The 12,019-nt window shown below is 45.0% G+C and overlaps 1 protein-coding gene across 1 annotated transcript in view; it reads left to right on the top strand.

Moving 5' to 3' along the window:
* ptpn9a (protein tyrosine phosphatase non-receptor type 9a) overlaps positions 1-7,922 on the top strand; it is a 194,066-nt gene extending 186,144 nt beyond the window's left edge. The window contains exon 13 of the mRNA XM_080216288.1: positions 6,781-7,922. Within this exon, the coding sequence (XP_080072414.1) occupies positions 6,781-6,971 (191 nt within the window). The 3' untranslated portion in view covers positions 6,972-7,922. The remainder of the gene's footprint in view (positions 1-6,780) is intronic.
* The last annotated feature ends 4,097 nt before the right edge of the window (positions 7,923-12,019 follow it).

Raw genomic sequence — 12,019 nt, 5'->3', positions numbered from 1 at the left:
CCCCCAACACACACACACACAAAACACACCCCCAACGCACACACACACAAAACACACCCCCAACACACACACACACCCCCAACACACACACACACCCCCAACACACACACACACCCCCAACACACACACACACACACCCCCAACACACACACACACACCCCCAACACACACACACACCCCCAACACACACACACACACCCCCAACACACACACACACACCCCCAACACACACACACACACACCCCCAACACACACACACACACCCCCAACACACACACACACACCCCCAACACACACACACACACCCCCAACACACACACACACACCCCCAACACACACACACACCCCCCAACACACACACACACCCCCCAACACACACACACACCCCCCAACACACACACACACCCCCCAACACACACACACACCCCCCAACACACACACACACCCCCCAACACACACACACACCCCCCAACACACACACACACCCCCCAACACACACACACACCCCCCAACACACACACACACCCCCCAACACACACACACACACCCCCCAACACACACACACACCCCCCAACACACACACACACCCCCCAACACACACACACACCCCCAACACACACACACCCCCCAACACACACACACACCCCCCAACACACACACACACCCCCCAACACACACACACACACCCCCAACACACACACACACACCCCCAACACACACACACACACCCCCAACACACACACACACACCCCCAACACACACACACACACCCCCAACACACACACACACACCCCCAACACACACACACACACCCCCAACACACACACACCCCCAACACACACACACCCCCAACACACACACACCCCCAACACACACACACCCCCAACACACACACACCCCCAACACACACACACCCCCAACACACACACACCCCCAACACACACACACCCCCAACACACACACACCCCCAACACACACACACCCCCAACACACACACACCCCCAACACACACACACCCCCAACACACACACACCCCCAACACACACACACCCCCAACACACACACACCCCCAACACACACACACCCCCAACACACACACACCCCCAACACACACACACCCCCAACACACACACACCCCCAACACACACACACCCCCAACACACACACACCCCCAACACACACACACCCCCAACACACACACACCCCCAACACACACACACCCCCAACACACACACACCCCCAACACACACACACCCCCAACACACACACACCCCCAACACACACACACCCCCAACACACACACACCCCCAACACACACACACCCCCAACACACACACACCCCCAACACACACACACCCCCAACACACACACACCCCCAACACACACACACCCCCAACACACACACACCCCCAACACACACACACCCCCAACACACACACACCCCCAACACACACACACACACACACACCCCCAACACGCACACACCCACCCACACCCCCAACACGCACGCACACACACACACCCCCAACACACACACACACCCCCAACACGCACGCCCAGCACAGACACAGGATAAGTTAAATATATCAGAAATGATCCAGTACTCTCAGAAGTTGTGGACATGGTACTTTGAACAAATCTTAAGTTGAAGCTATATGTCCCTTGAAGACTCGAACTAACCGTATCAGCTGATTGTCGCCTTCTGGGAATGAGTGTCATCATTCACTGTTGTTAAGGAAGCAAGTACTGAACCAACTGCACAAGGGTCACTTTGGTACAATAAGGATGAAGGAGATAGCCAGAGTAATTTTTGTGGTGCCTAGGGCTCGATGGCGAAGGTGGGTGTATGTTCAGCTTGTGCAAAAACTCAAAACTTGCAGCCATTGATGCCATTAGAATGACCAAAAGAGCCACAGCAAAGAGTTCATCTCGATTATGCCGGACCATTTGAAGGACAAATGTTTTTCATTAAGGTTAGACACGGACTCTAAATGGCCTGAAGGCAGAGTGAACAGTAGGGAGACTGGGTGAGGTTTTTGGTTATCCTGAACAACTAGTAAGCGACAATAGATTGCAGTCCATTTCGCAAGAATTCACAAATTATCTTAAAGGAGGATGGAATCCAACGTATCTGATCCACTCCTTATTATTCTGGCTCAATTTGGCTGGCTGAAAGGTTTGTTCAGACAATGAAGCATTCATTGACGTCATTTGTGAGCAAGGATCATTGTCGAAATGACTAAACGAATTCCTGAGACAGGAAAACAACACTTTCTACAAAGTTTTCCTGCATTACTCATAACAAAACATCAGTTACACAAGCATTGGTTTGCTGATGCCACGATAGACAAGAGAAATTGTTGAGGGGAAACAGCAGAGTTGGCTCCTGCGACATTAGAACAGGCCCAAACACTCTGTTTCTCAGAAAGGTCACAGTAAGTGGTAGAACCCTTAGGAATTTAACAGGCAGAGAGATCTGGGCGTACGTGTCCACCGATCATTGAAAGTGGCAACGCCGATGGATGAGGTAGTCAAGAAGGCAAACGGCATGCTTGCCTTCATCAGTCAAGGCTTTTAAGTATAAAAATGCTGCAGCTGTACAGAACCTTAGTTAGGCCTCATTTGGACATCCTTCTACCACAGCAAAGTGTGGTACAATTCTGGTCACCACACTACTAGAATGATGTGGATTTTTTGGAGAGGGTGCAGAAGAGGTTTACCAGGATGTTGCCTGACCTGGAGGGTATTAGCTATGAGGAGAGGCTGGATAAACTCGGTTTGTTCTCACTGGAACGATGGAGGTTGAGGGCAACATGATAGAAGCTTACAAGATTATAAGTAACATGGACAGAGTGGATGGTCAGATGCTGTTTTCTAGGAGAAAAAAAGTCAAGAACTGGGGGACATAGGTTTAAGGTGCATGGGGAAAAGTTTAGAGGAGATGTGCGGGTCTTTACGCAGAGGGTGGTGAATGCCTGGAACGTGCCGCCCAGGGAGGCGGTGGGAGTGAGAACGATAGTGGCATTTAAGGGGCAACTAGACGAATACATGAATAGGATGGGAATGAAAGGATACGGACTGTGTAAGTGCACATGGTTTTAGTTTAGGCAGGCATCATGATCAGCACAGGCTTGGAGGGCCGAAGGGCCTGTTCCTGTGCTGCACTGTTCTTTAGCCTTTGTCACAAAGTGTTGGCAAGGAACTATGCCACCAGTGAGAAGTGGATAGCTGCTATCACATTAGCACAGACAGGAGCAGTCTCCTACATCACTCAGGACAATGTAATGTGAAGAAGACACTCTGATCAACTTTTTAACAACTAGAATTAGTTTGCCAGAGACAGTCAACCAAGAGTTTGCAACAAAGGGTTCCTGAGAACCTAACAACACCAGAAACAATTGTGGCAGACAGAGTACCTCAGCTGAGGACACTGCAACACCGAGAAAATCTCCAAATCCTACGTTGACTCCAGCTGACACAACTACAGACAATGTCCAAACTCAGCCAAAAACATCAGAGGTTGTAGTCAACACAAAGGCAGACACCCACAACCACACCAGAATCAAAGTCTCCAACGCATCGAAACTGTTGACTGTTCTGTTTAGTAACTGTTCATATTGTAAATGTTATAATGTGTTTGATTGCAGGAACCCCTAATGTAAAGGGGGAGGAAAGTGTATCCATGTTTGCTCCTAGTTGAAACAAGGTCACTTTAAGAGTCTCAATAGATGTTTATATTTGAGCCCCTATGGTTGTGTTTTGCTCCAATCCAAGCTCCAAGATTCTGACAGTATATGTCTGTATCTGACACCTTGTCTGCTTCTACACTTTCGCCATGTTATATTGTTATTCCAAATCAGCTTTGGCAGACTATAACTTGAATGGAGCAGAAACTTTCTGCTGCTTTGCTATTTGGTGCTACCTAGTGGTAGATCTGCAGACTGTCAACTGCCGTGATCGGCTCAGATTAATATTACTCTTTTGTACCTTTGCTTTCAGAGTCTCAAAGTTTCAGAAGCAATACTGATTTTGACTGCGTGACAGTTTAAAAGGTCAAACTGCAATTGGCATTGGAACAGAGGGTACAACTCACCCTACTACTTAGGCAGTGTGTGTAAACCGCTTTATGTCTTCCAGCAATGAGGCTGGTCTCAATTGTTCAATTAAAAGCTGCAGTGACCTGAGGCCCCTATCCTCCAGACATGGTTACCCTTTAAAATTAACAATTACTGGCAAAAAGGACAGAACTTCCACCAACTTATTGAAGCAGGCATTGTGGTGAAACTTGTATACGTTCAGTGTAACTGTTTAGAATTATGCAGTATTTACAGCACAGAAAAAGGCCACTTGGCCCCACTGCTTTGTGCATTTATGTTCTGCCCAAACCGCCTCCTGCCTTCACACCCAAACAACATACCCCTTCTCCCTTATGTACTTCCCTAACTTCCACTAGAATCATAGCACGAAATGAGGCTATTCAGCCCATTTAATCTGCATCATCTCTTTCAACAGTCAATCCTGTTAATCCCACTCTCTCTAGTTGTTTCCCTGTATGGTTGTAATTTCTTTCCCTTTGAGGAATGATCTCTTCTGAAAGCACTGATTCAAATTGCATGCACCATCCTTTCAGACTGCGCACTAACTTTGGGCAGCACAGTGGTTAGCATTGTTGCCTCACAGCACCAGGGACCCAGGTTCGATTCCCACTTGGGTCACTGTCTGCGCAGAGCTTGCATGTTCTCCCCGTGTCTGCTTGGGTTTCCTCCGGGTGCTCTGGTTTTCTCCCACAATCTGAAAGATGTGCATTGGTTAGATGCATTGGTTATGCTAAATTCTCCCTCAGTATATCCGAGCAGGCGCCAGAGTGTGGCAACTAGGGGATTTTCACAGTAACTTCATTACAGTGTTAATGTAAGCCTTCTTGTGACACAAATAAATAAACTTTAAATTTGTACACTAAAACAAAACCAAATGTACGCTGGAAATCTGAGATAAAGACAGAACATGCTGTATAAACTCAGCAGGTCTAGCAGCATCTGTGGAGAGAGAAACAAGCAGGTGACATACGGACTCAGAACGTTGACTCTGTTTCTCCCAGCGCAGTGGCACTGGTTAACACTGCTGCCTCACAGTCCAGAGACCCGGGTTCAGTTCCCGACTTGGGTCGTTGTCTCTGCGGTGTCTGCACATACTCCTGGTTAGGTGCATTGGCCCGGCTAAATTCTCCCTCGGTGTACCCAAATGGGCTCTGGAATGTGGCAACTAGGGGATTTTCACAGTAACTTCATTGCAGTGTTAATGTAAGCTCCTTGTGACACTAATAGATAAATAAACTTTAACCACTCATTACAGCAAAGTTTTTCCACGATGTGCATCTGGTCCTTTTGGTAATCAGTTTGAAGTTGCACGGTATACAATTTATCTCCATCACTGTACACATTCATTTCCTCACCCTTCTTTTCAAACTGGGGTGTGGAGCCCAACTGTCACAACCTCAGGCTAAAGGGACGATCCTTTAAAACAGATGAGGAGGAATTTCTTCAGCCGGAGAGTGGTGAATCTGTGGAAGTCTTTGCCGCAGAAGGCTGTGAGGCCAGGTCATTGAGTGTTTTTAAGACACAGATAGGTTCTTGATCAAAAAGGGGATCAGGGGTTATGGGGAAAGGCAGGAGAATGGGGATGAGAAAAATATCAGTTATGATTGAATGGCAGAGCAGACTCGATGGGTCAAGTGGCCTAATTCTGCTCCTATGTCTTATGGTCTTATGTCCTCTGGGGTGAGACCAGCCACAGTAATTCACCACAGGCCTGGAACTGAAATTATGCTCTATATGCACAATTTCAGGTTATTAATATATATCAAGAAGAACTGAACTCCTAATACCAAACCCTGGAGAACACTGTTGTATACTTCTCTCCTGTTTGCAAAGCAATTTCTCATCGTTGCTCTGCTTTCTGTCCCCTGCATTCATGCTGCCACTGTCCTTTTAACCCCGTGGGTTTGAATTTTGCTAACAAATTTATTATGTGCTACTTTGTCAAATGCCTTTTGGAAATCAATTTAAATAACATTTGAGGAGGCAATGGCCTAGTGGTATTATCACTAGACTATTAATCCAGAAACTCAGCTAATGTTCTGAGGACCTGGGTTCCAAACCCGCCATGGCATCTGGTGGAATTTGAATTTAATAAAAAAATATCTAGAACTAAGAATCTACTGATGACCATGAAACCATTATCGATTGTCGGAAAAACCCTTCTGGTTCACTAACACTAACGGGAAGGAAATCTGCTGTCCTCACCTGGTCTGGTCTAATGTGACTCCAGAGCCACAGCAATGTGGTTGACTCTCAACTGCCCCCTGAAACAGCCAGCAAGCCACTCAGTTCAAGGGCAACTAGGGATGGGCAACAAATGCTGGCCAGCCAGTGACGCCCATGTCCCAGAAATGAATAAAGAAAAAATAACATATTATCCTCGGCAAGATATTCTGTTACTTCTGCGTATACTGGATTCAGTAACTGTGGAAGGACAATTTTGTGGAAGGACAGTAACTGTGCCAAGACAATTTTTTTAACCCAAATGGACGTATAAATTAAAGGTTGTGATTCAAAGAGGTATACTGCTGCAGCTTGTGTAGCCATTGTTCTTATAAGCTTTATTAGGTAGAATTTGTGTTCAACGTGTAAATGTAAACTTCTGTTTAAATTAGCTAACTGTGGCTTGTCAGATGTGTTCTGTTCAGTCCCTGTACTTAAAGCACTTATTTTCACTCTCCAGGCACCCTGTGTACTCTGGATATCTGCCTTTCTCAGCTGGAAGATGTGGGTACTCTCAACATATACCAAACCGTCCGAAGGATGCGAACGCAACGAGCCTTCAGCATCCAGACTCCTGACCAGTACTACTTCTGTTACACAGCAATTATTGAGCATGCTCAGAGGCAAAAGCTACTGTCAGTCAATCATTAACTAGAGAATCTCCCCCTCCCCTCCCCTCTCCTCTCGTCCTCTCGTCCTCTCCTCCTCTCCTCTCTCACATAGATCATATACCACTTCTGCACACATGCAGATGAGCTCTACTAATATACTCCTAGTACATCTGTAGACATCCACCTTTTACGATTGTACCAGATCCTAGAATTAGTCCTAGCCTTAATTACTTGGATAGAACTTATTTTACAATGGTTTAATGCCATTGTACCAGTAGCCATCTTCATGGAGCATATAGACTTTCCCTGGAGAAAATATGTTACAATTCATTTATTCCAATAATGTAGCATTAGAAATAAAATCTACGGTACAGGAGAAATGAATGACCAATAAGAAATGAAGGCGATAATTTTTGCAGAGACTGAAACCACAATCTTTCAGCACCACGTGGCTCCAAATTGAAATTCTGTAAACGTGTCGTCTGTGGACCAGACTTACTTACTTTTCTGAAACTTGTTTATGACATAGAAAAAAAAAAGCAAAAAAAAAAATACCTCAAGCATCATCTGAGGGTTAGCAGAGAGCACCAAGTTGTACTTCTGTTACCTCGGGCCAAGATTACCATTTGGAACGCCACACGGACCCTCGACCCCGGAGGCAGTTCTCGCGTCAGCGTCATTCACAAGACGAGTTGGAGAGTGAGATGTTGTCAGCTGAGCTGTGTTTTTTGTCACCGATGTCCGTGCCTGTGAGATGAGTTTATTCTTCGTGCCTTCTTGTCTTTTATTCCTAGTTGAGGCTGTAGTGTGCACGCAGCCAAAGTATTATTCAGAGTTAAACCTTTCTCTCAGGGGAATTTTGTTTTACTTCTCTTTTCCTTTCCCAATGTCTCTCTTTCTCCCTCCTTTTTGGGTTTAGTTGTTAATGATAAGATCACAATGAGGACCCAGACTCCAGTTCTGTTTTGAAAAGCTACAGCTGCCCTCACCACCCCCCCCCTCCCCCACCCCACTTGTTCCCAAAGGCTTCCTTCAAGCTGCACTTGGGAGCAGAGGAGTTCAGTACAGCTGGGCAAATACCCTCTTGCTCGTCACTGCCTCAGTTAACCCTTAATGCAGGTTCTCCGCACACCAAGCTGAATGCACCATCCAATCTGGTTTATCTCGAACCGCCTGTGCCATCAGGACTTGGTCACTTGTCAGACATTCCTGTGACATCATAAACTTGTGGTGGCCTGACTTAATGCCATCAGTGGTGCCTCTGCACAGAACAAGTCCTGCCTTTTGAATAGGTTTATATGTGTGTACAATTGGGTCATCATTTTCTGCACCCACCCGATTTTCTTAGGTTCGTGAAGTCCATTGTCACGGATGGCACCTTTGAACGTTACCATCACCCTCAGTAACCGTGATACCTTGGATTGCTTTGTGTCTCTTCCTGAGGGGAGATGGTGAGAATGAGGTGGTTAATCCTGTTAGCCAAGTACTCAACTCTTCCAGTTGACATAACCCTACACGTGAATAATCATTAGCTGACAGCAAGTGGCACACTCCTCATGTTTCAGAGTAATTACACCATAGGAGCACAGCAGGGGGAAGCTCAGATGAATTTCAAAGTAGGAAATGCTCAATTCAATCGATGTGCAAAAGTTTCAGACAAATAATAAGTGCATTCTTTTACCACACAGTACCTTTTAAATGTTGTAACACTGACCAAATCTTTACATCATTTTGAAGTTTGTTGCCAATGTTTTACCTTGTGTTACATTACACCTTTCAGTACGTTTCCTTGTATGTTTGTTATCCAATTTTTTTGCTGATTCGTTTGTACAGGGAAGAATGAACATGACCGAACAAACTGTTGACTTTGAGATGTTTGGTTCTCAGTGTGTTCCGCAAAAGCCACTGCAGTCTTCCTGTCGCTTTTTAACGTTGGCGTTTCTCACACAGTTCACGGGTGGCTTACAAGGGGTCGGTGTGACGGAACAAAAGTCGGTAACTGGCCTGACTTCCAGAATCGTAAACATTTATTTTTCACTAGTCTACGATAAGCCAAGATAGTTAAAAATGATTCTCTGCCTTAACATGACAATGTCTTGGCCGTTCTTGGCCACGTGAACTGAATCGGGTTATGTGTCACACAGAGTGGGCCCTAGTTACTTTTGGAGAGTTGTCCCAGAGTGTTTCGCCAATCACAGACAGTGTTGGTACAGACTTGTCCCGTAATCACCAACACTCCTGCTCCTTCCTTCAAGAATATTCCAAGAAGGAAGTGTGCTTCAGTCTTGCAAGTGAAGCTTTAAGAACCTGAGTCCTGACTGAACTTTTCCTTAATGGATTGTCAGTAATTGATTTTGAGAAAAAAAAGTTGTAAGCTCATCCCCAGCTCAAAATCCTGCTGCATAATATTTTAGACTTTTGCAAAGGACAGTTTCAGCTTTAACAGCCTCAAGAAGCAAAAAGGGCTATTTTACTCATCAAGTGTGTCCTCAAAACACAGACTGTAGGCAGACATTCAATTTGATCGTGGCCTATCTGTATCCGAACTCCATCAATCTGCATCAGTTCCATTCCCCTTGACACCATAGGCCAGCAAAAGTCTATCAATCTCAGGTTTAAAGTTATCAACTGCGAGGAAATTCATTCTTCGTCCATTTTCTGTGTGAAGAAACATTTCTTAATTTCTCTCCTGAATGGCCTAACTCTGAACTTCAAAGCTATGCCCTTGACCTAGACTTCCCTATCAGCAGATAACATTTATTCCTATCCGCCCTATTAACTACTTTCAAAATCCTGGAAATATCTTTCAAATCACTCCTTAACTTCAAATATTCCAAGATGTACAAGCCTAGGTCATGCAATCTCTCCTCATAATTTAACTAGTGACAATCTAGTGAATCTGGGCTGCAAGCTGAGGCTAATATATTCTATCCAAGGCAGAATGCCTAGAACTGTACGGAGTACTAAAGATGTGATCTACCCAGCTCTTCATATAGCTGTAGCAAAGTTTCTTCCCATTTATGTGCATTCCATTAACCACCTTGATTTTTTTTTGTATCTGAACTTTAATTTTAGTCCCTTGTAAATGGGCCCCTAAATCTCTCTGGGCCACCACTAGTTTTGGTTTTCATTTAAATAATACTGAAGTAATTCAAGGCAATCCATTTAGCATCCACCTACATCTTGAGCTCTGCTAACACAGGCACCTGAACTACAGCCCCTTAACATTGCCAATGTCCAGATGACTTGTTTGGGGATTGCCTATTCTGTGTTTCTTATTTGCTGATTTGTTTGCATCTTGTTGGTCTGGAGTTTGAGATTGGCTACTTTAGTGTTCCTCATTGCAGAATGAATCCTTAACAGCCAGTGTGCATACGAAAGACTGAACACAGATTAAAACTTTAGATGGGGACCACCCTCACCCCCCCCCCTCCAGGATCCGTGGCCAAGATCCTAACACTGAAAGCTCAGACATTCCTGCCACACACGTTTAACGCCACACCTTTATCCAGAGATTGAGCTTTGCTAATTTGGTCAGTGCTGCTCAGCACCAAATCAAGAGAATGAAATAACTAACTGCTTTATGCTTACTGTGTGGAGAGCAAAGTTCAAGTTGGAAACTGTCTTTACAGTATAGTACCTACTCTTTAAATTTAAGCAAAAACATTTGGCTAAATAAAGCTCCCAGAAAGAACCAATTCTGAAATCGAATGTACTCCAGCTACCCAAATGCTGAGAGCAACTTCCAAAATTATGATGCCCGCCTTGTGAAAAGTCTACTATGGGCTTTACAGGAGTATGGAAAAGCAGTGAGGGGGAAAATCCTGTTTTAGTTTAGAATAAATAATTTTAATAATAATTTTGTTTTAGAATCACGAACAATCCTATCTGGCCTTGCTAATTGTGGTCAGTTTGGATTGGTGGGAGTAGATGATACTAAATATAGAAACTGTAAGCAGGCCATTTGGCCCTTTGAGCCTGTTCCAATCATTATAATCATGGCTGATCATCAAATTCAATATCCTGATTTCCGCCCCCCCCACCCCCATCCCTTGATACCTCTCTCTTCTTGAAATCCCATGACATTTTGGCCTCACTACTTTCTGTGGTATTGAATTCCACACATCCGCCATCCTCTGGGTGAAGAAGTTTCTCCTCACCTCAGTTCAAAAAGATTCTCAAACTGACCCCTAGTTCTGGACACCCCCATCCTTGGGACCATTCTTTCTGAATCTACCCTGTCTAACCCTGTTAGAAATTTATGAATTTCTATGAGAACTCTTCTAACTCCAGTGAATATAGTCCTAACCAATTTAATCTTTCCTCATACGACAGACCTGCCATCCCAGGATTCAGTCTGTACTCCCTCTTTAGCAAGGAAATCCTTCCTCAGATAAGGACACCAAAGTTGCACACAAAATTCCAGGTATGGTCTCACCAACAACCTGCACGATTGCAGTAAAACACCCTATTCCTGTATTCAAATCCTCTCACCGTCGCTCCAGAGATGTACAGGAGAGGTTGACTGGCTGTGCCAAATTGCCCCTTAGCATCCTGGGTGCGTAGGTTAGAGAGATTAGCAAGATAAATACATTTTTATGGAGATAGGGCCTGGGTGGGACAGTTGGCGGTGCAGACTCGATAGGCTGAATGGCCTCATTCTGCACTGTAGGGTTTCTATGATTCTTTAAGGGCCAACATACCATTTGCCTTCTTTACTGCCTGTTGTACCTGCATTGTACCTACTTTGAGTGGCTGATGTACGAGGACACCAAGGTCTCGCTGAGTATCCACCTCTCTCAATTTATACCCATTCAAGTAATAATCTGTCTTCTTATTATTGCTATCAAAGTGGATAACCTCACATTTATCTATATTATACTTCATCTGCCATGCAGATGCCCACACACACATCCTGTCCAAATCACACTGAAGCATCTCTGCAGAGATAATACATTTAGTTCCCTCTTCCAAATCATTATTATACGTGAACAGTTGGGTTGTAGCACAGATCCCTGCAGTACCCCAGTAGTCATTGTCTGCCAATCAGAAAAAGACCCATTTATGCCAACTTTGTTTCTTAATCTG

Source organism: Carcharhinus amblyrhynchos, chromosome 32, assembly GCF_965287045.1.
Source record: "Carcharhinus amblyrhynchos chromosome 32, sCarAmb.v2.hapA, whole genome shotgun sequence".
NCBI classification, from domain to species: domain Eukaryota; kingdom Metazoa; phylum Chordata; class Chondrichthyes; order Carcharhiniformes; family Carcharhinidae; genus Carcharhinus; species Carcharhinus amblyrhynchos.
Note: the sequence above shows the minus strand (reverse complement) of the source record. Positions and strands in the feature narration are given on the sequence as shown.